General features: G+C 40.6%; 1 protein-coding gene and 1 long non-coding RNA gene across 3 annotated transcripts in view; one reads left to right on the top strand and one right to left on the bottom strand.

The window, feature by feature from the left end:
- The window catches only part of LOC132211217 (uncharacterized), a 1,824,365-nt gene that overhangs the window by 1,387,041 nt on the left and 410,923 nt on the right, over nucleotides 1–26,401 (bottom strand). The gene's annotated exons all lie outside the window — the stretch shown is intronic.
- Nucleotides 1–26,401, top strand: part of NRP1 (neuropilin 1) — a 171,758-nt gene that overhangs the window by 118,275 nt on the left and 27,082 nt on the right. For both annotated transcript variants that reach the window (XM_059712800.1, XM_059712791.1), the window contains exons 9-10: nucleotides 6,507–6,838; nucleotides 12,612–12,756. In XM_059712800.1, the coding sequence (XP_059568783.1) occupies nucleotides 6,507–6,838; nucleotides 12,612–12,756 (477 nt within the window). The remainder of the gene's footprint in view (nucleotides 1–6,506; nucleotides 6,839–12,611; nucleotides 12,757–26,401) is intronic.

The following is a 26,401-nucleotide window of genomic DNA, read 5'->3' as shown; positions in this document are numbered from 1 at the left end:
GAGCCACACTCAACGGGCCACAGTTTGCCAACCACTGGTTTAGTGGAAAGGTGCCACTTCACAAATACATACCACATACCAGCTGTGTTAAGTGCTTTGTATCCACGAGCTAATCCATTATCAGAACAGCCGTGAATGGTTATGTGAGAATGACATACACCATTTTCCAGGTGAGAGAACTAAGGTTTGAAAAGGTACTAAATTGCTCAAAGAAATAAGCTAGTGCCATGGTCGGCAAACTGCGGCTCATGAGCCACATGTGGCTCTTTGGCCCCTTGAGTGCGGCTCTTCCTAAGCCTTAGGAGTACCCTAATTAAGTTAATAACAATGTACCTACCTATATATTTTAAGTTTAAAAAATTTAGCTCTCAAAAGAAATTTCAATCATTGTACTGTTGATATTTTGCTCTGTTGACTAATGAGTTTGCCGACCACTGAACAGCAAGTAGAATTTAAACTCAGGTTTGTCTAAATCAGTGGTTCTCAACCTTGGCTGCACATTAGAATCACCTGGGAATCTTTTTTAAAATCCTGATTTCTGGGCCTCATCATCTGGAAATTCTGTTTCTTTGTTACCAATGTTGTGGCCCGACCCCATAACAAAGAAACAGAATTTCTGGAGGATGAGGCCCAGAAATCAGGATTTTAAAAAGATTTGCAGGTGATTGTAATGTGCAGCCAAGGTTGAGAACCACTGGTCTAAATTCAAATGAAAATGACCACATATATGCAAAATGACTTTCCCTGAATTTAAAAGTTTATATAAATCACTAGAGGCCTGGTGCACAAAAATTTGTGCACTCGAGGGGTTCCCTCAGCCCAGCCTGTGCCCTCTTGCAGTCTGGGACCCCTCAGAGAATGTCCACCTGCTGGCTTAGGCCTGCTCCCTGGGGGATTGGGCCCAAGCTGGCAGTCAGACATCCCTCTGGCAGCCCGGCAGCCCTCAGGGATGTCCACTTGCCAGCGGGGAGTAGACCTAAGCTGCAGTCGGACATCCTTAGTGCTGCAGAGGAGGCCGGAGAGGCTCCCGCCACCACCGCTGTGCTGGCAGCCATCAGCCTGGCTTGTGGCTGAGCAGAGCTCCCCCATGTGGGAGTGCACTGACCACCAGGGGGCAGTTCTGGCATTGAGCATCTGCCCCCTGGTGGTCAGTGTGTGTCATAGTGACCAGTCATTCCCAGACATTCTGCTTTTAGGGCCAATTTGCATATTACCCTTTTATTATATAGGATAGAGGCCTGGTGCGTGGGTGGGGGCTGGCTGGTTTGCCCTGAAGGGTGTCCCAGGTCAGGATGGGGGTCCCCACTGGGGTGCCTGGCCAGCCTGGGTGAGGGGCTGATGGCTGTTTTCAGGTTGGCCACAACCCCTTTAGGATGTGGGGGTCCCCACTGGAGTGCCTGGCCAGTCTGGGTGAGGGGCTGATGGCCTTTTTCATTTTCATAAAGATTTTCCTGAGAGTTAATTATAAGAATGTGTGAGTCTTCACATGTAGAGGCAAATAATATATTGTATTTTTTAAAATGATTAAATGACTTAGTTATTTAAACAGATATCTGAAATAGCAAATTCTATTTTACAACTATTCTATATAGCCTGCGGTTTGGTTTTGTTTTCCAAGTAAGATACTGCTTTTAGGATCATAAGGCTAGTTTGTTATTTGTGACCCCTACTTTATTTTAGATATTTTCTCTTTAGTAAGACAGCTACAAAATCCAAATAATTATCAAGGCAGGCTTTCTTAAAGAGGCTATCATGTTATAATGATGGTCACATGAATAGAAGGTACACAGACATCCAAGCTTGGCTCTGAACTATCCATTAGTGAACATGTGACCATAAGCAAGATATTTAGTCCCTCTGACCTTCATTTCTTGGTCAGTAAGATTAACCTTATTTCAGCCTGGCCAGTGTGCCCCTGTGGTTGAGTGGCATCCCATGAACCAGTAGGTCATGGTTCTATTCTAGTCAGGGCACATGCCTGGGTTGTAGTCTTGATCCCTAATGCGGGGAGTGCAGGAGGCAGCCCATCATTGAGTCTCTCTCATCATTGGTGTTTCCATCTTTCTCTCTCCTCCTTTCCTCTCTGAAATCAATAAAAATACATATTTTTAAAAGATTAAACTTAATTCAGCCATAATAAGGATTTAGCGAAAGAATATATGTAACATACCTCGTTTAGAGTAAGTGCTTACTAAATGGTATCCAATAACTAGACAGTGCATGTTAGACAATAAATTGAACCTACAATAAGCCCCGGCAAGCAGACACTCCAGTGAGAAAATTTTATTTTAGAGGCCATGTTCCTCTCATAGTGGAATCTGATGAAAATAAAAGTGTCCCTGGTGGACTTATTTTTTATTCTGTTTTATATGCCTGTAACATAACGTGCCCCACGTGCTGATTTTTGAATGAATGAGTGAATGAATGAATTGCAGTTTTATCCATGCCTTCTGAGAAACAAGTGATCTCAAAAATTGACCCTTGAATTAAAAGTTACTATGTGAATTCAGCACTTGACTTCCAAACTCTCCAGAGCACCAGTTTTAATCTAATTTTTGTAGATTTAAAGTATTCAAAAAATGCTTTTTTGAAATTTTTAATCCTGGGTAATCCAGTGTATACAATGATGTGTCATCCTATAGAGATATAAACTAGAATGTAGCAAACCATTCTACTTTAGAAGTTATTGACAGATCAGGTTTTATCATTTTGGCAAAGATGAAAATTGGTAAAATTAATCTTGTATGGTAACTGCTTAATGTATGAGAACACACTACAACCTTGTATTTGTTATCCAGGCATGTATTAACTAGTGCTTCTGCACACATTAGTGTGTTCCTATGTTAATCAGAACTTCTCAGTGATTATCTCAGGCACCACAGCATCCAAAGATACTTTCTGAGTCATCAGGGGAAGAGTTAATTATGCTCATTCAGGTTCTTCCATCAACTGAAGTTATTACCTTCACATTCTTTGAAAATTGGTTAACTGAGTATTTGACTTATCAGTATTTTTCAGTTTTCCCATTAAAGTACAAAGATTTTATTGTAAAATAATGTTAGTGAAAACAACCACCTCAATTCACCATCACAGAACTCATCTCTTCTTTTCATCTAGGACTGGTTTTTAAGCTTTGCAAACAGGGTTACCAGGTAAAATATAAAATGTCCATTTAAGTCTTATGCAGATAAATGACAGATAATTTTTTAGGATAAGTATGCTCCATGCTATATTTGGGACATGCTTATACTAAAACATCATTCCTTATTTGTTTGAAATTCTAATTTAGCTTGGCATCATGTTTCTTGTTTTCTGTTTGTTTGTTTGTTTGTTTGTTTTGTCTTTTTATCTGATTGCTTGTTATGTAGCCAGTCTGAAGTACATCTGACCCAGCCTACTACTATGGAAAATGAAATTAAATCCCTCCATCTCATTTACACCTTGAATTGTGGTTTGTTTGTTTGTTTGTTTGTTTGTTTGTTTTCTCCCAAGAATTGCTGAAAGACTCTCAAAGTTTTCGGTCAAAGGTTCCAATCAAGGTTCCCTTTTACTGTTCTTTGTTGTTTTTGGATGAGACAGACAGACAGAAGGAATGGCAGTCTGTCCTCCATGTATTCGTTGGCCAAATAGAAGTTGGGCATGCTAGGTTTGTGGGTTGTAAACTGCACCCTAGCCAGCTCTGCATTAGAGAAAGGACATTAATCTGGTAAAGGTTCTGCTATTGTTAAAATATTCAAGTTAATTGTGTTTTTCTCCAAATGGTAACATCTGGTTTTGAATCAAGTAGGTGTGACCACACTGACTAAAAATGTGATTTCTATTTTTAACACTATAATTTTATATCCCCCCAGTAAAATAGTTTTTGTAAATCTTTTCATAAGCCCCATTGAATTTACAGTATTGTTAGTTTCCAGATCCCATCTAGGAAAAGGTGCTTTGAAAATGGACAGCTGCCTTTTATTGTGTTAATCATTTGATTCATTCACTGAATATTTGTTGAGCAAATACTATTTATAAAGCAAGGCACAAAGAATCGTAGAAAATTTTTAAATAGGATGTGGTTCTTCCATCAAGAGAACTTAAAATGTGGGGAGGCAAATAGCAGTCATCCAAGAAACTAAATGTGGCCATTGATATATGAGAAGACCTCCAGAAAAGGAAACTACCCCAGTTGGAGAGATGAGAATAACTGACATGGCATTTGAAAATGGGTCAAGATTTTAACTGGTCAGATAGCGGGAAGTGCAAGATGGAGGGAATAGAATGAAAGAAAGCCTCCCCATACCCCACACCCCTGGTGAAGGAGTTCTTCATTTCAGTTGCCTCTGTCTAAAGGGGTAAATGAGAAGAGGCTTTGCAAGGACATCTTATGGAAGGCCTGGCATCCTTGGTTTAAAGTGCATGCATAAATATCACATAACCTTACTCATTTGTGGAATATAATGAACAACATAAACTGATTAACAAAAACAGATCCAGAGACAGAAGAGCATCGATCAGACCTCAGAGGGAAGGTAGGGGAGGGCGGGGATAAGGGGGAGAGATCAACCAAAGGACTTGTATGCATGCATATAAGCCTAACCAATGGACACGGACACTAGGAGGGTGAGGACATGAGTGGGGGGTTTTGGGGGCAAGGGGGGATAAGGACACATATGTAATACTTTAATCAATAAAGAAAAAAAAGAAAGTGCATGCATAATTGCTATGTGAGTAGGCACAAAACGTGTGAAAAGAAATGACATAATCTATACTGTATACCAATCCATGATCTGGAAAGTACCTCAATAATTAATTCTTAAGCTTCAACATATAACATGGACATAGTTTAACTGTATTAGATATATGCCTCTTTAGATGCTTATATCTTGAGACTAACTTTTGATTATATTATGCAGAATTGAGTTGTTTCAAAGAAAAATAGGTTATTATTCCTGTGCATGTCTTGTTTGAGATGTATAATTTAGAAAGGAGAATAATTGAAGTGTTGACCATTTTTGTGTGTGTGTGTGGTCATAATAATCTGGCCACTCAGTGTATATACAGGTATATATATATATATATATATATATATATATATATATATATATACTAAAGGCCCAGTGTACAAAAATTTGTGCACTCAGGAGGGACCCTCAGCCCGGCCTGTGCCCTCTCACAGTCTGGGACCCCTCAGGGGATGACCACCTCCTGGCTCAGGCCCGCTCCCCGGGGGATTGGGCCTAAGCTGGCACTCAGACATCCTTCTCGCAGCCCAGGAGCCCTCGGGGGATGTCCACTTGCCAGCAGGGAGCAGGCCTAAGCTGCAGTCAGACATCCTTAGCACTGCTGAGGAGGTGGGAGAGGCTCCCACCACCACTGTACTGGAAGCCATCAGCCTGGCTTGTGGCTAAGCAGAGCTCCCCTGTGGGAGTGCACTGACCATCAGGGGGAAGCTCCTGCATTGAACATCTGTCCCCTGGTGGTCAGTGTGTGTCATAGTGACCAGTCATTCCCTGTTGTTCTGTTGTTAGGGTCAATTTGCATATTACCCTTTTATTATATAGGATAGAGGCCTGATGCACAGGTGGGGGCCAGCTAGTTTGCCCTGAAGGGTGTCCCGGATCAGGGTGGGGGTCCCACTGTGGTGCCTGGCCAGCCTGGGTGAGGGACTGATGGGTGTTTGCAGGCTGGTCACACACCCTTCAGGGTGGGGGTCCGCTGGGGTGGCTGGCCAGCCTGGGTGAGGGGCTGATGGCTGTTTGCAGGCTGGTCACACCCCCTTCGGGGTGGGAGGTCCCCACTGGGGTACCTGGCCAGTCTGGGTGAGGGGCTGAGGGCCATGTTCAGGCTGGCCAAGCCGCCCAGCAATGAAAGCTCTCAGCCTCTCCTTTTTTTCTTTTCTTTTTTTTTTATTCTGGGATTTATTTACCTTCTATAATTGAACCTATGTAGCCTTGAGTGGAGCTCAGAACCAGCCAGGGTGGGCGGGAGGGAAGCTTGGCTTCCTCCATTGCCAGGGTCAAACCAAAGCCTCCCGCTCGCTCCAGCTCCATGGCCACAGCTGGCTGAAAGCAGGCATCTGGGGTTTATTTATCTTTTATAATTGAAACTTTGTTGCTTTGAGTGGAGCTCAGAGCCAGCCGCAGCAGGCGGGAAGCTTGGCTTCCTCCATCATTGGGGCAACCAAGCCTCCTGCTTGCTCCAGTTCCATGGCTGCCCACCATTTTGTTTTTAAGCTCCCAATCAATTACTCAATGATTGATACCCTCATTATTCTCAGAAGCTACATGGGTTTCTATAGAAGATATAAAAAGATCTATGATGTTATTAATTGTCTTGGAAAAACTCAGAAAGGAGGGAAATGTATGTTCTTATTGAAATTTTTCTTTATTGAAATGTAGTATAAATGATACAAAGACTTAAACACTTATAGGCATGGATACAGAAAATGTTTTTACTTAATATGTCATATTCTTTCTAAGCATAAAATCATTTTACATTATCTATTTCATTTCACCCTCTAGATTATCCTTGCTCTGGAATGCTGGGCATGGTGTCTGGTCTTATTTCTGACTCCCAGATTACAGCCTCAAACCAAGGGGACAGGAACTGGATGCCTGAAAACATTCGCCTTGTGACTAGTCGCTCTGGCTGGGTACTGCCACCCGCACCTCATCCATACATAAATGAGTGGCTCCAAGTGGACTTAGGGGAAGAGAAGATTGTGAGGGGCATCATCATTCAGGGGGGAAAGCACCGGGAGAACAAAGTGTCCATGAGGAAGTTCAAGATTGGGTACAGCAACAATGGCTCAGACTGGAAAATGATCATGGATGACAGCAAACGCAAGGCTAAGGTAAGATTCAGGGACAGGGAGTAGATGGACTGCCAGGAGGAAGTCCTTCCTCACATCCTTGACTTTGCTCAAGGACCTTCGCCCTTTCCTGAGGAAGAAAGACTTCTTATTTCCTTTCATTCCTGAGATCAGTGACCCCCAATTCTAGGACAGACAGGATTGAGGTACAGAAAGTGATGTCCGAGATAAACATAGAAAAGAATTGCAATGCTGGTCACCTTTCCCTCCCTTAGGGTAGGCAAGTAGTTGAACACAGACAGGAGATAGAGTAACTATCCCCATGAGAATGGGGATCACGGAGTTGCCAGCAGCAACTGGGAAAAAACTTAAAATCTCTCAGTAGACTCTAATTTATCAGTTAACCCTCCCCTTCCTGTTCGATCTTCTTTCCTCCTTTAAATATATTTTTAAAAAATTTTAATTATGATAAAATACACATAACATTAAATTTACCTTCTTAACCTTTGTAGGTGTGTAGTTCAGTAATGTTAAGTATATTTATATTGTTCAGCAACCAATCTCCAGAACTTCCCCATCTTGCAAAACTGAAAGTTTGTGTCCATTAAGCAATAGCTACCATTTCCCATCTCCCCCAGTCCCTGGAAACCACTTTTCTACTTTCAGTCTCTATGGATTTGACAACTCCAACTACTTCATACAAGTGCAATCATATAATACAAGGTAGGGCAAAAGCAGGTTTACAGTTGTGAATATGCAAAACAGTTTATTCTTGTATTATCATTTATTGATTATTGTATTACTTTCCATATGAGCAACTATAAAACTACTTTTGCCTCACCCTGCATTTATCACTTAGCATAATGTCTTCAAGATGATCCGTGTCAGAATTTCCTCTTGTTAAGGCTGAATAATATGCCATTGTATGTACATACCACATTTTGTTTATCCTTTCATCCATTGATGGACACTTAGATTGTTTCTACCTTTGACTATTGTAAGTAATGCTTAAGTATTTTTTTATGCATTGGAACCTTTTAAAATGCAGCTTGCTCTTGATCCAGTGAAAAGAGAAGTGAATCCCAATATGTAAAAAGCCAGGGGCCATCACGACTGAAACAACTGGATGGACGACCGAAAAGCAGGCTGTGTGGGGCGACCAGGCTGGCAAGGGGATTAGTGAGGGATGACCAAACAATTGAACACCAGGCTGCATGGGGCGACCAGGCCAGCAGGAGGGTTAGTGAGGGATGACCAAACAACTGAACAGCAGGCTGCGTGAGGTGACCAGGGCGGAAGTGGGGGGCAGTTGGGGGTGACAAGGCCAGCAGGGGGAGCAGTTGGAGGTGACCAAGCTGCAAGGGGACAGTGAGGGGTGACCAGGCCGGCAGAGGGGAGAAGTTGGGGGCAACCAGTCCAGCAGGGGGAGCAGTATGGGGTGACCAGGCTGGTGAAGGGGGAAGGGGGCAGTTATGGGTGACCAGGCCAGCAGAGGGGTAATTGGGGACTATCAGGCCAGAAGGCAGAGGTAGTTAGGGGTGATCAGACTGGCAGGGAGGGTAGTTAGGTGCAATCAGGCAGGCAGGCAGAGGCAGTTAGGGGTTATCAGGCTGGCAGGGGGGGCAGTTAGGGGCCATCAGGCAGTCAGGCAGGTGAGCAGTTAGGAGCCAGTGGTCCCAGATTGTGAGAGGGATGTCCGACTGCCGGTGTAGGCCCGATTCTGAACAGGCCTAAACCGGCAGTCGGACATCCCCCAAGAAGTCCCAGATTGGAGAGGGTGCAGGCTGGGCTGAGGGGACCCCCACTGTGCACAAATTTCATGCACAGGGCCTCTAGTCTCAATATAAAAACATTCCAATGTTCAATAGAACATGTGGTGTGATATTTTTTAGCCAAACAGATGTTCTTTAGTGATCAGGTTTTTCTTAGGGTGATTATTAAATTTATTTGAATTTCCTGAGTACACAATGCCAACTAGGAAAGGAGTATGTTGGGTGACCCAGAAGCTGGTTTGAGACTAAACTAAGTAACAAACCATAGACATTCAATGCTATATGCAGTGAAGGATTTGTATTCAGCTAATGAAACTTCTCACACCCCAAACAGCTGGCTTTTTGTTCCATCCTTCCCAACCCCACTTTGCCCAGGACCTACCCCTTTTGTGAAAAGAAGATTCTAGCTAATTGGAGGGAATATTGTCTTTGGTCCCATTCTAGGCAAGTGTGGGAATGTGGCTTAATATATGACTCAAGCAAAGGTATGGCAGGCAGGAAATCAAAAGTTGGGCAGTGCAGTCAGCTCCACTCTGTCAGACACAGAGCTCTGCAGAGACTTCCCTCTCCCCAACTGGCTGCAGGTCAGCCACTGACAGGGATGATGCTGTCAGAAGTGAAAGAATTTCACTTCCATCTCACTCTCATTAACTTGTGATTTCTAAAACATTGTCAGAGTTATTGTCATCTGTGTGTAGATATTTTCTTTCTTGTGTCCATTTCATTTTCCATTTTATGTCTGCCCCTCTTGTTTTGGTGAGAGAAAAAGTAAAATAAACAGAAAACTGCAATTCTCCCTAAGAGTCAATCTCTGAAGGAGTCATGAGCCTTGTGACTTTATCACAAAGTGTGCTGGAACTCAACAACTTCCTGGAGCTGCTGTCATATGGCAGTGTGTGCTGTAGTGACATGTTCTTCAATACTAGGGTTCTCAGACAGAAAGATAACAAAGTACCGTAACCTCTGAAAGGATGCACCATATGCTTCCCTGTGTTGTCCAATGCACATATCTGCTATCAAGTCTAAAGCTATCACTCTCTTGTAATACATTGCATATAGAATTCCACAAGAAGGCAACACACAGTTTTCAATTTTAACAAAAAAAGTCCATTCAAGATTGGTTGAATGTGTTTAATTTTATTCCTAAAATATTATTGTTTTTTTACCATCATTCTATGGTATTTAAAACCATGAAACTTCTAAGTTGTTTAGATAGAGCTTAATAAGTTACCCCTAAATGTCCTTTCCCAGAAATAAAATACTTTTATGAGAAAAGATACTGGTAAAACCTTCAACTTAGAAGCAGTACATATTTATAAATGGTATAAAGATATTTAAAACATACTATATTTAAACTTATAAATGAAGGTTACCTCCTTAGGATGCCATGTCCCTTATATGTAACAGTAAAATGAGTACTATTTTGTGAAATGAAATAGCACTTCAATGGATTTAAAATCTTCTATGCCCTCTCCTTGCTTCCTACTCAAATGATGGACAAGATATATCAGTCTTCGTATTAACTAGACTTTTCAGGAGCACATAGAAGATCTAAATACACAAAGCCCTTTTCTAAAACATGTTTAGTAAAAGGACACAGATTTTTTTATAAATGATCTCATGCTAATAAAATTAACCCAGTTCTGCCCAGCCAGTGTGCTTAGTGGTTGAGCGTCGACCCATGCACCAAGAGGTCACTGGTTCCATTTCTAGTCAGGGCACATGCCCAGGTTGCAGGCTCAATCCCCAGTGGGAGCCATGCAGGAGGCAGTTGATGTGTCTATCTCTCTTTCCATTTCTATCTCTCTAAAAATCAATAAAAACATATTTTTAAAAACAATTAGCACTGTTGTATATGGCTCTACATTGCTAATATTCTTCCCAGTTCATCTCTGACAGCTTTTATAATGTATTTACATTGTGCCAATTTTTTGCTCACGTTAAAATTAGTAGAAGAGTCTGGGACACAAGAAAGAAAATATCTATACACATATGATAAAAACTCTGAAAATATTTTAGAAACCACAAGTTAAAAGAGTACTTTTCTCCTATGATTGTTGAAGCTATGTTATTAGTATATTAGAGGCCCGACAGACAAAATTCATGCAAGAGTAGGCCTTCCTTCCCCCAGCTGCCATCAACAGCTTCCCTCTGGCACCTGAGATGCAGGTTCCCCACCCCCCTCCAGCTGCTGGCAGGCACCTAGGACCCAGGCTTCCCTTGCAGCCCCGGCTTTATCCAGAAGGACGGAAGGACGTCTGGTCTAATTAGCATATTATGCTTTTATTGTTATAGATTACTCTTAATTGATGATACTTAATAGAGCCTAACAATAATATATGTCAGATTCTCAATTACTGTCAACAACTATAATTCTATCAAGAATGTAGAACCCCAGCCAATAGGGAATTTACTCTTGAAAATAGAAGGAAACCTTAATTGAGAGAAGTGGGTCTATGTTAGTCATGTACTTTGAAATTCCTGGAGGCTTTTCTGAGTCAGAAAGGACCAATTAATTTACTTCTAGAACTCAAAAAAGCCCTGGTTATGTCACAACCTACTCAATCTGTCTATCTCCTCTTACATGTGTCTCCTGTTTTGCCATGATGTTTCCACCACTCAAAGATAGCTTCTTTGGCTGCTTTATGACAACTGTTAGGCATGGTTCCCACTCCTGCTGACAGGCCTGGGACTGGCCATCCACTCGGTCTGATTTACCAAGTTTAGTAGCCTAGAATGAGATAATTTAAAGAAAATAATGAAACTAAGGGTGTGGACATGGGCAAAGAACTCAATTTCCTGATCCTCAATGTTTTCATTTATTGAAATGATGACATTTGACTAGATTATTTCTAAGGGCTGAGGCATCATGGCATTGTAAGAGTGAAGGGCACCAGTTCAGACTGCCCACGTTTGAATCTTAGCTCTATCACTTACCATATGGCCATGAGAAAGTTGCTTGACCTCTCTGTGGTTCACCTGTAAAACAGGGGTAATAATAGAACCTACCTTGTGGAGTTGTCTAGAGCATTAAATGAATTAATATATTTTAAGCACTTTAAACAATACCTTTCACCAGTAAACATCTTAGGTTATTTGACATATAAAAGGCCACTCCTAATGATAAAGCAATTTGATTTTTCTAAACTTGCCTCTCCCCGCTTCTCCCATTCTGGACTGGATTAAAAATGGTGTAGGGAGAAGAGGATATATAGTGAGGCTTATCCATTTCTAAAAAAAGAAAAGAAGCTTAGTCATTGCTCCATTTGCTTATGATTCCACTCAAGGATTTTGACCTTCCTGTCAATGTAAAAAAGGAAAATAAAATAATTTAGCAGCAGCACTGGCAATGAATAGCCTAGCTCCTGAAAATATGTCACTGACTTCAAGTTAGAAATGCGCTTGACAAAGAGGTGCAATTCAACCCATTCATCAGAACATCACTTAACAGACAGGGCTCTTGTTCTCTTTCTGAGAAAAGGAGGTCTTTTATCTACAGATACTCCGAAGTGCTGGAACATCTTATGTAAATAGAATTTTAAGGCATTGGAATAACACAAGTTCTTGAGTAAACAGCATTTGCACTGCATTAAATTTACTATTTCCTTCTTCAGCAATTTAATTCATCCCTCTTCTAGAGGACCCACTGATTGAAGAGAATGTAACAGGAGTAGTTATTGAAAATGTGGTGTCTATTATAAGCTCTGAAAAGTGGCAAGTTCTCTTCCTGAATTATAGTTCTCTAACCTCAAGGAAGTGGTTAAAGTGTCGCTTCTCCAAGGCATGTCAACATATCATTTAAAAACATGTCTCATGACTGCTTCTTGTATCGCCTCAGGGCATACTCTAGTTTCTGAGAAATGACATCTATCACTTCTTAAAGAAGTCGAATTGCTTTTTTCCTTTCTCATTTATGAAATGAATGTCAGGCATTGGCAAAGTGGTAGAATGGTCCCTATTTCTCTGCTCTATTAAGAGACCGAAGGAGAGACTCTTCTGCTGAATAGGTGGTTTTAATAACTGGTATTTTTCATACTTCACAGTCTTTTGAAGGCAACAGCAATTATGATACGCCTGAGCTACGAACTTTTCAACCTCTTTCCACTCGATTCATCAGGATCTACCCTGAGAGAGCCACTCATGGTGGACTAGGGCTAAGAATGGAGCTACTGGGCTGTGAAGTGGAAGGTAATTACAATTTCCAAAGTCCCTTTAACTTTCCCAGTTTTGTTTTGTTTTTTATTGACTAAGGTATTACATATGTGTACTTACCCCCCTCCATTTCTCCTCCTCCCACCACTCATGCCCTCACCCCCTGGTGTCTGTGTCCATTGGTTATGCTTATATGCATGCATACAAGTCCTCTGGTTGATCTCTCCCCCTTCCTCCCACCCTCCCCTATCTTCCCTCTGAGGTTTGAGCATCTGATCAATGCTTCTCAGTCTCTGGATCTATTTTTGTTCATCAGTTTATGTTGTTCATTTTAATCCACAAATGAGTCAGATCATGTGATAGTTATCTTTCTCTGACTGACTTATTTTGCTTAACATAATGCTCTCCAGCTCCAAGGACATATGAAAACATGCTCAAAGTCACTGATCATTCACGAGATGCAAATCAAAACAACAATGAGGTACCATCTCACACCTGTCAACAAACAACAAGTGCTGGCGAAGATGCAGAGAAAAAGGAACCCTCTTGCACTGCTGGTGGGAATGCAGACTGGTGCAGCCACTGTGGAAAACAGTATGGTGTTTCCTCAAAAAACTAAAAATGGAACTCCCATTTGACCCAGTAATCCCACTTCTAGGAATATATCCCAAAAAACTAGAAACACCAATCAGAAATGATATATGCACCCCTATGTTCATAGCAGCACAATTTACCATAGCTAAGATGTGGAAACAGCCTAAGTGCCCATCAACAGATAAGTGGATTAAAAAATGGTGGTAGATCTACACAATGGAATACTATGATGCTGTTAAGAGGAAGAATCTCCTACCATTTATAACTTTCCCAGTTTTAAAAAAATTTCCTTTCTTCATGCTATATACCCCCAAAGACTTAAAAATTGCAGTATTTTCACCTAGGCAGTCCTCTCTGTGCCTGCTAAGCTCAACATTTTAGCACACTCTCTGGAACATTCTAATCTGCAAACTGGTGCCTCCAGAATCCTACTTTTGTCTTGGTCACTTACATACCTTCCTCAGATTCAATGGGGTTGTCTCCTTTGAATTCTTAAAAAAAATAATTTATTGAAATAAAATTTACATAACACAAAATACACCATTTAACAATAAACAATTTAGTACATTCACAATTATTTGTGCTACCACTACCTCCATCTAGTTCTAAAACATTTCCATCACTCTAAATAAAACTCCTTATCCATTAAACAGTTTTGCCCTACCTTCATCTCCCCCAACCCCTGGCAACCACCAATCCCTTTGATGCGTTTAGTGTTGTTTAGAAGTCTGTAATCTAGGTTTCTGTATGCGGTGTTGACTATCATTGCATACCAGCAGGAAGCAGCATTTGGTAGACTGCAACATCAACACATTCTCTTCAATGAATTTCTTAGGCTGCTGCAGGGACACAAAACTTTACATGAGATAATGAATGTGAATATACAGTGAGGTCTATTTAAGGATGTTACTGCATAAATTTATGTTATCATCTGAAGGACATATCAAGGACAAATTCAGTCCCCACATGGACCTCAGAACAGTTCTCTCCTCTGCATTTTTATCACATCTATACTAATAAAAGGGTAATATGCTAATTAGACTGGGAGACTGACCATCTTCCGACCACCCAGCTTCCTTCTGGACAAAGCCACAGTGGTGGGGGCCGAGACAGAGGTGGTTAGGGGTGATAAGGCCAGCAGGGGAGGGCAGTTGGGGGCCATCAGGCCAGCAGAAGAGCAGTTAGGTGGTGACCAAGCCGGTAGGCAGGCAAGCGATTAGGAGTCAGTGGTCCCAGCTGGAGGGATGTCGGACATCCTCTGAGGGGTCCCAGATTGATTGCAGAGGGTGCAGGCTGGGCTGAGGGACCCCCCTATGCATGAATTTCTTTCTGGGCCTCTAGTAATATATGAAATCAGTGTTTGAAAATTTGATATGATAGTTGCTTATTATACCACTTAATGATTTTTTGTACATTAAAATGTCCACTGCCTTACATTTAGGCATCAATGAGTAATCTTATACCAACTTTTTCATCTCTGTAAAGGTCTTTCTCCAAGTTAGCTCAAAGAATGGCTATTGCTAATACCCAGATCTTAATCAATTCAGCATGTGCTCACAGTTGTTTGAAGAATTCTTTTTTACTATCACCTTCTGTAGTTTCAAAATTATGTGTGTTTTCAGCTACCCAAATGTAATTACATTTCTGAGCACATTAAATATGCACTATAAATCTTAAGCTATGAATCACCATACTAGTGAATAATTCATAGCTACTTTTCTATGTGTTTATTTTAAAACAAGCTATCATCTGTCATTCTTTATTGTGTAGATGTTTCCACATCTGTAATCAGACCTCTGAATTATCTAGTCACTATCAACACAGCCCAAAAAAGACCATGTGCCAGGTCTCTGGCAAAGATGCCAAGAAAAAGAAGGATGGGCACATTGAGTGAACTGCAGACTCATTCATTCAATTTACTGAGAAAATGTGGTCATCTGAAAAAGGGAGTCTGCTGCTTTGAGACAGGTCTTTAGCTTGGATTCTGATCCAAGGAATTACACTGATTTAGGAGGTAGAATGAATGGATGGTTAAAAAGACTGAACCTAGTGGCAGTTTGCCAGTGTCAACTCTGTAGTGAGGTAGAAGTTGTTGAAAGGATTTGCTGCAGATATTTCCAAGCTCTCACAAAAGTGTGCAAGTTACCCTGAGCCATGTGAGAAACCAATATTAGGTAAAGTAATGTCAAAGCTTTAAACACGATTTATGAAAGGGAGTGCTTTTTTCTTCTTTAAATTGATTATCAGATATTTTATTAAATATCTACTTTGTGCCTTTTTCTACTGGAGATATTTAGAGATATACAGAAAGAGGATATGGTCCATCCCAGCATTCCCTGAATATCCATCCTATTTGGACTAGCACTTATATTTCAGAAAAATTAGAGAACCACAGAAGATAAATTATTTTAAAGTATTAAAATTAGGGCATGGAAATCATTTGCTTTCTCCTTTTTTTTTCAGTTTAATCTTGGTACTATTCTGGGCCACCGCCAATGTAGAACACCTCCTTTGTAAAAACTGTAAGGAATGCAACAAAACAAAACAAAACAAAACAAAAACCCAACAAACTGAAAAAAACACACACAGTTTTAAATACTTAAAAGTTGCACATAATCAAGAGCAAGGAGATCTTAGCAAAGACAAGCATCTGGATCGCCAGAAAGGGTGCTATTAATTCAGTGAGAATAATAAGTGGACCCTGGGGGCCTCAGGTCCAGATGGTGGCATAGGGAGGTGCTGTGCTTACCTCCTCCCATAACCACATCAAAAGTACAACTAAATTATAGAACAATCAACCTGGAGAACCACCTGCAGACTAACTGAACAGAAGTACTATAACTGAGGATATAAAGAAGTTGTCACATTGAGACCAGTAGGAGAGGCTGAGACACAAAATACGCTGGTTCCACACCCATGTGTGGCAATTAAGAACCAAGAGGGATTTTTGGCTGCAGAGATTCCCTCTGAGGAGTAAGGAGTCTCAGCCCCACATTGGACTCCTGAGCCCAGAACACTAGTGCCAGGAGGAAGAGCCCTCATAACATTTGGCTGTGAAAATCAGGGGTAATTTCATCTATGTGGGTGAGACAGAAGGCTTCTGGAAACACAGGTGTCCTCTTAAAGGGGATATGTACAGACTCTCTCACTCATAGGCACTCACCCTCAGGCCCAGCAAAGGGAGAGTGGTGGGAGGAGCTAAAGAGATTTACTGGTAGAGGCTGAATTTTGTGGCTTTGAAGAGAGAGATGAAGAGACAGCGCAATGCCCCCCCCCCCCCCGACAACCCTTGCCCCCCTACCCCCCTACACACACAGGCAAACAGGCCAGCAATATCTATCCTGTGTTGAGCCCTCCCCCCACAGGGCCTGTGGGCATAGGTGGGCACTAAATCTGAATCCAAATTAACCTGGTGAACACCACTCACCCCACCATGATGATTCCCTGAGACCCTGTCCCACACAACTCTCCCGTTGCCACAGTGCCTTCAGGAGCTGGCAGCTGGACTCAGCCAGAACATTAGCAGGAGCTCTTTCAGCCACAGGCAGCCAGCCTGGGCCTATACTCCAGTCATTCTTAAAAACCCTCAAAGGTATGCAGGCCACAGGAAGGAGGAGCCTAGCCTCCATGTGCACTGTGCCTTTTGATGAGTGGGCCCAGGCTTGATACTGGCACAAAATCTGAATCTGCATTAACTGGTGGACACCCCTTACTCCACTCTGATGATTTCCTCAGACCCCACCCAATTCCCTACACAGCCAGGCGCTCTTTCAGTGGCAGGCAGCTGGTTTGTACTTTAGTATTTCTTAAAAATTCTCAAATGTGAGGCCTAAAGCAGGTGGCAACTGGGCTCTAGTGCCCTGTATCTCTTGATGAGTGGCCCCAGACTCTACACTGGCACCAATATGACTCTGCATTAACCTGGTGAATACCATTTACCCCATCTATCTCACTGACTGCATGAGGTTCTTTTAGCAGCTGTGCACTACAGGCATCTGGGAGGCTGTAGAGGTTCTTGGCATAAACTTTGCTGAGTGGCCCCAGGTAATTTACTGGGGGCAGCCAGCATCAGTTTGGTTTGCAGCATGGCCTCTTCTACACACCTCAAATAGAAGACAGGTATCTAACACCAAAGGTAGCTTTGTAGTTTATTCCAGGTCCCCCCAGGTCAGCCATAAGCAGAGTCTGACATTGGCCTGAACTAGTTTCTCCTAAGGAGTCCCAGAACCAACACCCTAGTGTCTGGCATCAGATCATAACAGAGCACCACCCAATTAGCTCTATAAATGGCAAACCAAACAGGTGGTCTCAGTGGGTAACAGAGTCTCACTGTGGCAAATCCTGCTCCATGGAATGACCCTAACACAGCAGCTTGTACTTTGTGGTCAAGGCCAGTCCTTACAAGCAGTCAGTCTGAGGGTTAACCCAACTCACCACATGTCAACAGCAATCAAGGTTCAACTACAACAGAACATCACACACAATTGATACAAGGTACATTCCTGGAATACCCAGCTCAGGGGATCAGGAAGACTGTGCTACTGGTCCCAGAAGACACCTACAACATAAAGCCACCCAGCTAACACTGGGAGTCATAGAAGATCTACCTGACAAATAAAAGCAAACACAGAGAGGAGACTATGAAACATGTCTCAAAAAATAGGAGAAGCCCTAGAAAAAGAATGAAACTAAATTGAGGCAAGCAATCTACCAGGTACAGAGTTTAAAACAATGCTTATAAGGATGCTCAGGAACTCAAGGGAAGAATAGAGGAACACAGTGAGGATGTCACACAAAGAAAGAGTAAGAATATATAAGGATATAGAAAACATAAAAAGTAACCAGTAAGAAATAAAACACACACACACACACACACACACACACACACACAAAAAATAAACAATGCTGAAATGAAGACTACCCTGCAAGGAATCAACAGCAGATTAGAAGAAGCAGAAGATTAAATCAGTAATTTGGAAGATAGGTAGCAGAAAACATAGAATTTAAATAAGCAAAAAAAAAAAAAAAAGAATTGGTTAAAAAGAGGATATCTTAAGGGACTCTTGAACCACACTTACCATAACAATACATCATGGACTACCAGAAGAAGAGAGAGAGAGCAAAAGATTAAAAACCTATTTGAATAAAGAATGACTGAAAACTTCCCTAACCTGGCACAGAAAATAAACATACAAGTCAAAAAAGTGCAGAGAATCTCAAACAAGATGAACCCAAAGAGCCCAAACCAAGAAACATCATACTTAAAGTGGCAAAATTTAAAGACAGACAGAATCCTAAAAGCAGCAAGAGAAAGACAGTTAGTTACCTACAAGGGAACTTCCATAAAACTGATTTTTCAACAGAAACTTTGCAGGCTACAGATATTGACACAAAATATTCAAAATAATGAAAAACAAGGACCTACAACCAAGACTATCATTTAACGTTGAAGGAGAGAGGAAAGTAGAGTAGGTGAAAGGTATACTAACATCCACCCAAGATCAAATTGGAATTACAACAAAAATACAGAATAATCAACCTGAATAACCAACTGAGACCATCTGAACAAAAGTCTTATAAACAAGGATTTACAGAAGAAGCATATCAAGACTGGTAGAAAGTTCAGAGATGCTCCCACATGCCCCAGCTCCCACATGCCCTACCCCACCACAGCTGCAAAGGTCCCCTGAAGAACATGGGGTTTCAACCCCATACCAGGCTCCTCAGCCCTGAGCACCATAGTTGAGAAAAGGCACCCACATAGCATCTGGTTGTAAAAATCAGTGGGGATTCTGTCCTCCAGGGAGAGACAGGAGTCTTTTAGAGACACAGGTCTTAAAGGGCCAATGCACAAAATCTCATTCACAGCCAACTCACCCTGGGCTCCTGCAGAGGAAGAGTGGAGTGGAATAGAGCCTGTAAAGAGAGACTGGGGCTTTGGGCTCTGGAAAGAGAGCCAAAGGGACAGCTGCCAAAATAACTGTTACTGAGTCCCTCTCCCATGTTGCATACATCATTTTTCTTGGGTGGAGCACTCTTCCTTTACAGCATCAGCCTGAGGAATGCAATAGCCCCACCTTCTGAACTCTTTGTTGCCCCACGCTGCAGAGCTCATGCCTTGCTGAAGAGTCAGCTTCCTACGCTGGAGTGTAGAGGTCTGGGCAGACTCAGTTGTGTTGCTTTGGGATGGGAGCCATTCCCCCTATTTTTTTTTCTGAAAGCTTGACTGGTGGCTCTGCCTCATAGAATATCTGCTAGCCTCACCCTCTGAGCTTCCAGCAGACAGCAGGCCCAGCCTCCTGATTCCTGGTGGCCCCACCCTGCCAAATACAGACATGCCAGATATGAATCCAAGACAGACTGAGTTTTGCTGGGGTCACTCCCCTAACCTTCCCCCAAGCCTGACTGGCAGCTCCCTCTCATGGGAGATCCCCTAGCTCACCCTCTTGACTTCTGGAGGCTCTACCCTGCTGAGCTTGGGCTCTAGGCAGAATCTGAGACAGACTGAGCTATGTAGCTCTAGGAAAGAGTCAATTTTTGCTCTCACAGACCAGACCAATACAGAGCCATTTCTTCACGTGTCAAAATCTTGGTCTGTTTGGACCTGATAAACTCTGCTTAGCTTTGCCCTGATGAGTTCCTGAGATCCCTACTTCACCACAGAGAATTGTGGGCACTCAGTGGGGAATAGCTAGACTTGGTATACCCTGGGCCTTTTGCTGAGTGGCCTCAGACCCAGCACTGGCACCTAGTTTGAACCTGAATCAATCTAGTGAACTCCACTTACCTGGTGACTCACTGAGAACCTACTTCATGCAACTTGAATACCACCAGAGGCTATTTCAGTGACTGAGCCTAAGAGGCAGCCAACAGGCAGAAGCAGGCAGAGGCAGATCTTGGAATGCCTTGGGTATTCTGTTGACCTTCCCCTGGGATCAGTTTTGTTGGACGCCATCCTTGGTGCACAGTTTGGTCCTTACAATGTATACCAAGCCAGCAGAGGCAGTCACAAACTGTGGAATGCTTTGTAGCTTCAAACAGGTTTCACAGGGCAAGTCACTAGTAGCATCTGACATTGACCTGCACCAAAGGTTGACCCCATCACAAATGGACCAGTAGGAATCAAAACTCCAATACAACAGGAGAGCCCACATAACACACACAAGGGACATTTTTGGAGCACCCAGCTCAAATGATCAAGGAGATTACGACACTGGGTCCCAGAGGACACCTACTACATAAGTCCACACTATCAAGACTGGAAATCATAGCAAATCCATAGAAACAAACACAGAGAAGCAGTCAAAATGGGGAGAAAAAGAAACGTACCCCAAATGAAAGAACAGAAGAAATCTCCAGAAAAAAAAGAGGTAAATGAAATGGAAGAAAGCAATTTACCAGATATAGAGTTCAAGAATAATGTTTTTCCCCTATGTTCATAGCAGCACAATTTACAATAGCTAAGATTTGGAAACAGCCTAAGTGCCCATCAGCAGATGAGTGGATTAAAAAAACTGTGGTACATCTACACAATGGAATACTATGCTGCTATTTTTAAAAAGTAACTTTCCCCATTGGCAACAGCATGGATGACATGGAGAACATTATGCTAAGTAAAATAAGCCAGTCGGAGAAAGAAAAATATCACATGATCTCACTCATATGTGGGATATAATAAACAACATAAACTGATGAACAAAAATACATCCATAGACAAAGAAAAACTGAACAGACTGTCCAACTTCAGAGGGAAGGCAGGGGGAGGTAAGAGGGGTAAGAGGTAAACCAAAGGACTTGTATGCATGCATATTAGCATAACCAATGAACATGGACACTGGGGCAGTGGGGGCTTATCCTGGGGGGTGGGAGTGGCTGGAGAGGAGTCAATCAGGGAAAAAGGAGACATGCAAAACTTTAAACAATTTTTAAAAAGGAAAAACACACACAAATAATAATGGTTTTAACAATGTTCAAGGAACTTAGTAATAACTTCAAGGAATTTATTGAGAACTTCAACAGCATGAAAAAGGACAACTAACAAATGAAGAACACAATATCTCAAATGAAGAATACAATAAAAAGGAATAAACAGAAGCAGAGGATAAAATCAGTGATTTGGAAGATAAGGTAGCAGAAAACATCCAATCAGAGCAGCAAAGAGAAAAAAGAATTTTTAAAAAATGATGATAGTTTAAAGGACCTTTGAGACAACATGAAATGTAACAACACCACTTTAATAGGGCTACCAGAAGAAAAACAAAGATTAAGGGATTGAGAACTTATTTGAAGAAATAATGGATAATAACTTTGCTAACCTGGTGAAGGAAAAAGACATGAAAGTCCAGGAAGTGCAGAGAGTCCTGAACAAGATGAACCCAAAGAGGCCCACACCAAGACACATCATAATTAAAATGGCAAAGGTTAAGGACAAAGAGAGAATCTTAAAAACAGCAAGAGAAAGATAGTCAGTTACCTACAAGGGAATTTCAACATGAATATCAGCTGATTTCTCAACAGAAGCATTTCAGGGCAGAAAAGATTGGCATGAAATATTCAAAGTGATGAAAAGCAAAGACCTATAACCAAGACTATGCTACCCAGTAAGGCAATAATTTAAAACTGAAGAAGAAATAAAGTGCTTCCAGCTGAGAAAAACCTACAGGAGTTCATTGCCACCAAACCAGTATTACAACAAATGTTAAAGGGTAGTCTTTAAAAAAGAAGGAGGAGGGAAAAAATAGAGAAACATAGTTATTCTATATAATAAAGAGGTAATATGCAAATTAACCCTTACACCCTCACAAGATGGCTGCCTACAACAAGGCCAGCAGGAGGATTAGTGAGGGACGACCAAACCACTGAACAAGCAGGCTGCGTGAGGTGACCACGCCGGCAGAGAGGTTAGTGAGGGATGACCAAACAACTGAACAGCAGGCTGTGTGGGATGACCAGGACAGTGGGGGCACCATGAGGGGTGATCAGGCTGGCGGGGGGGGGGGGCAGTTAGGGGCGACCAGGCATGCAGGCAGGTGAGCAATTAGGAGCCAGCAGTCCAGGATTGTGAGAGGGATTTCACACTGCTGGTTTAGTCCCAATACCCAAGTTCGGGCCTAAACTGTCCGTCGTACATCCCCTGAAGGGTCTCAGATTGGAGAGGGTGCAACCCCCCCCCCCCCCGCATGAATTTCATGCACCGGGCCTCTAGTAAAGAATAAAATGGCAGTAAATATGTACCTATCAATAATCACTTCAAATGTAAATAACTTCAGTGCTCCAATCAAAAGACATTAGGTAGCTGAATGAATAAGAAAATGAAACTAATATGTTTACAGTCTACAAGAGACCTCAGAAAGGAAGCTACACACAGACTAAAAGTAGAAGGATGCAAGCTAAAATTTTGAAAAACGGGGGTACCAATAATTATATCTGACAAAATAAACTGTCAAAGAAATGCTATAATAAGAGACAAAGAAGAACACTGCATAATAATAAATTGAGCATGCTAACAAGGGGATATAACCCTTGTGAACATTTATGCACCCAACATAGAACCACCTAAATATATAAAGCAATCTTGATGGACATAAAGGGAAAGATTGACAGTAATACAGTCATAGTAAGGGATTTTAACACCCTGTTGACATTAATGGATAGATCTTTCAGACAGAAAATCAACCAGGAAACAGCAGCCTTAAATGACATACTAGGTCATAAAAATTTAATTAATTTCTTCAGAGCATTGCAGCCCAAAGCAGTAGAATATACATTCTTCTGAAGTGCAAATGGAACTTATTCTAGGATAGACCACATGTTAGAACACAAAACAAGTCTCAATAAATTTAAGAACACTGAATTTATATTAATCATCTTCTCTGACCATAATGGTATGAAACTAGAAATCAGTCACAAGAAAAAAATTGGAAAACATGCAATCACATGGAAGCTAAATATACTTTTACAATAAATATTGAATGGATTAACATTGAGGTCATGGAAGAAATAAAAAGATACCTTGAGACAATTGAAAATAAAAACACTATGACCCAAAATGTACGGGATAGTGAAAGCAGGCCAAAGAGGAAAATTCCTAACATTACAGCCTACCGCAAGAAGCAAGGAACATTTCAAATAAATTATCTAGCCTTACATCCAAAGGAACTAGAAAAAGAATAACAAACAAAGCCCAAAGTTAATAAAAAGAAGGAAAAAATAAAGATCATTGCAGAGATAAATAGCAAGGAGTCTAAAAAGCAATTCAAAAGATCAATGAAACCCAGAGCTGATTCTTTTAAAAGATAAAGAAAATTAATAAACATTTAACCAGACTCATCAAGAAGAAAAGAGAGAGAGAGAGAGAGAGAGAGAGAGAGAGAGAGAGAGAGAGAGAGAGAGAACACAAATAAATAAAATCAGAAATGGAAGAGAAGTGACAACTGATACAAAAAAATAATATAAAGGATTATAAGAAAACACTATAAATAATTATATGGCAACATATTGGACAATCTGGAAGAAATTGATAAATTCCTAAAAACAAACACTCTTCCAAGACTAAAATCAAGAAGAAATAGAAAATTTGAACAGACCAGTTACTACAAACAGCATTGAATCAGTAATTTAAAAATTCCCAAAAAAACTACAGTCCAGGACTGATGGCTTCACAGGTGAATTTTAACAAACATTCAAAGATGAATTAACGCTTATTCTTCTCAAACTATTTCTAAAAATTTTAAGAAAAGTGAAAGCTCTTAGTCTATTTTATGGGACCAATATTACTCTGGTTCCAAAACCCAACAAACACATTACAAGAAAAGAAAATGTTTAGGCCAATATCCCTGATAAATATAGATGGAAAAATGCTCAACAAAATATTAGCAAACTTAATTCATCAATACATTAAAAAGATGAATCAAGTGGAATTTATTCCAGGGATGCAAGTTTGGTTTATTATCCATAAGTCATTTAATATGATACACCACTTAAAAATAATGGGTAAAAAACATATGCTCATATCAATAATTGCAGAAAAAGCATTTGACAAAATCCAGCATCAATTTATGGAGAAAGAGAACAACCCTCAGAAAACTGGGAATAGAACAAACATAGCTCAACTAATAAAAGCTATATATGACAAACCCCAGCTACCTTTATTCTCCATGAGAAAAGTGTTTTCATTAAGATCAGGAACAAGACACTATGTTGTATAAAATGCCACTTTTATTCAACATGGTATTGAAAGTCCTAGCCACAGTAATCAGACAAAAAAAAATACATAAAATGAATCCAAATTGGAAGGAAAGAAGTAAAACTATCATTATTTTCAGATGACATGATACCATATATAAAGAACCCCAAAGATTCTTCAAAAAAAAAAAACTGTTAGAACTGATAAATGAATTCAGTAAAGTAGTGAGATACAAAATTAATATTCAGAAATTGGTTGCATTTTTATTTTATTTTTAATATGCTCTTATTGATTGCAGAGAAAGGAAAGGGAGAGAGAGAGAGAGAAACATCAGTGATATGAGAGAAACATCAATTGGCTGTCTTCTGCATGCCCCCCCCCACTTGGAATTGATCCCACAACCTAGGTATGTCCCCAGGCCAGGAATCAAACCATGACCTCCTGGTTCATGGGTCGATGCTCAACCACTGAGACACACCAGCTGGGCTTGGTTGTATTTTTTACAGACAAATAACAAACTATTAGAAAGGAAAAGTAAGAAAACAATTCCATGTAAAATTTCATCCAAAAAAATACCTTGGAATAAATTTAACCAAGGAGATAAAAGATCTGTTCTTGGAAAATATAATAAGACTGTAAAGAAATTGAAGGAGATACAAATAAATGGCTGCATATACCATGTCATGGATAAGAAGCAATCTATAGATTCAGTGCAATCTCTTTCAAAATACCAATGGAATTTTTTGCAGAATTAGAAGAAATAATTCTAAAATTTATATGGAACAACTGAAGATCTCAAATAGCCACAACAATCTTGTTTGACATATTACTGGAAGTGCTAGCCATGGCAATTAGACGAGGAGAAGAAATAAAAGGCATCCAAATTGGAAAAGAAGAAGTAAAACTGTCATTATTCACAGATGACATGATATTGTACATAGAAAACTCTAATGACTCCATCAAAAAACTACTAGATTTAATAAATGAATTTGGCAATGTAGCAGGATACAGAATTAACACCCAGAAATCTATGGCTTTTTTTATGTTCCAATAATGAACTCACAGAAAGAGAAACAACAAAAACAATCCAATTTACCATTGCACCAAAAAAATTAAGATACTTAGGAATAAACTTAACTAAGGAAGTAAAAGACCTGTACTCAGAAAACTATAGGACATTGAAAGAAGAGATAGAGGAAGACATAACAAATGGAAAAACATCTTGTGTTCATGGATTCATAGAATCAACATCATTAAAATGTCCATACTACCCAAAGCAATCTATAGATTTAATGCAATCCCCATTAAAATAACAATGATATATTTCACAGACCTATAGTAAACTTTCTAAAAATTCATATGGAATAAAAAATGACCACAAATATCCACAACAACCTTGAGAAAGAAGAAAAAAGTTGGAGGGATCACAATACCAGATAAGAAGCTTTATTACAAAGCTACTGTTCTGAAAACTGCCTGGTACTGGCACAAAAACAGACACATAGACCAATGGAACAGAACAGAGAACCCAGCAATCGACCCAAGCTACTTTGCTGAATGAATATTTGACAAAGGAGGCAAGACCATACCAGGGGAATCAAGATAGTCTCTTCAATAAATGATGTGGCGAAAATTGGATAGTTACATGCAAAAAATGAAACTAGACCACCAACTTACAGCATACACAAAAATAAACTCAAAATGGATGAAGAACATAAACATAACATGGGAAACCATCAAAATCCTAGAAGAATCCAGAGGCAGCAAAATATCAGACATATGATACTGAAGCACTATCTTTACTGATATAGCTCCTAGGGCAATGGAAACTAAGGAGAAAATAAACAAATGGGACTGCATCAAAATAAAAAGCTTCTGCACAGCAAAAGAAACTATCAGAAA

This window comes from Myotis daubentonii, chromosome 1 (genome assembly GCF_963259705.1).
Source record: "Myotis daubentonii chromosome 1, mMyoDau2.1, whole genome shotgun sequence".
Taxonomy (NCBI): domain Eukaryota; kingdom Metazoa; phylum Chordata; class Mammalia; order Chiroptera; family Vespertilionidae; genus Myotis; species Myotis daubentonii.
The sequence above is the reverse complement of the archived record's forward strand: the minus strand, read 5'-3'. Positions and strand labels throughout refer to the sequence as shown.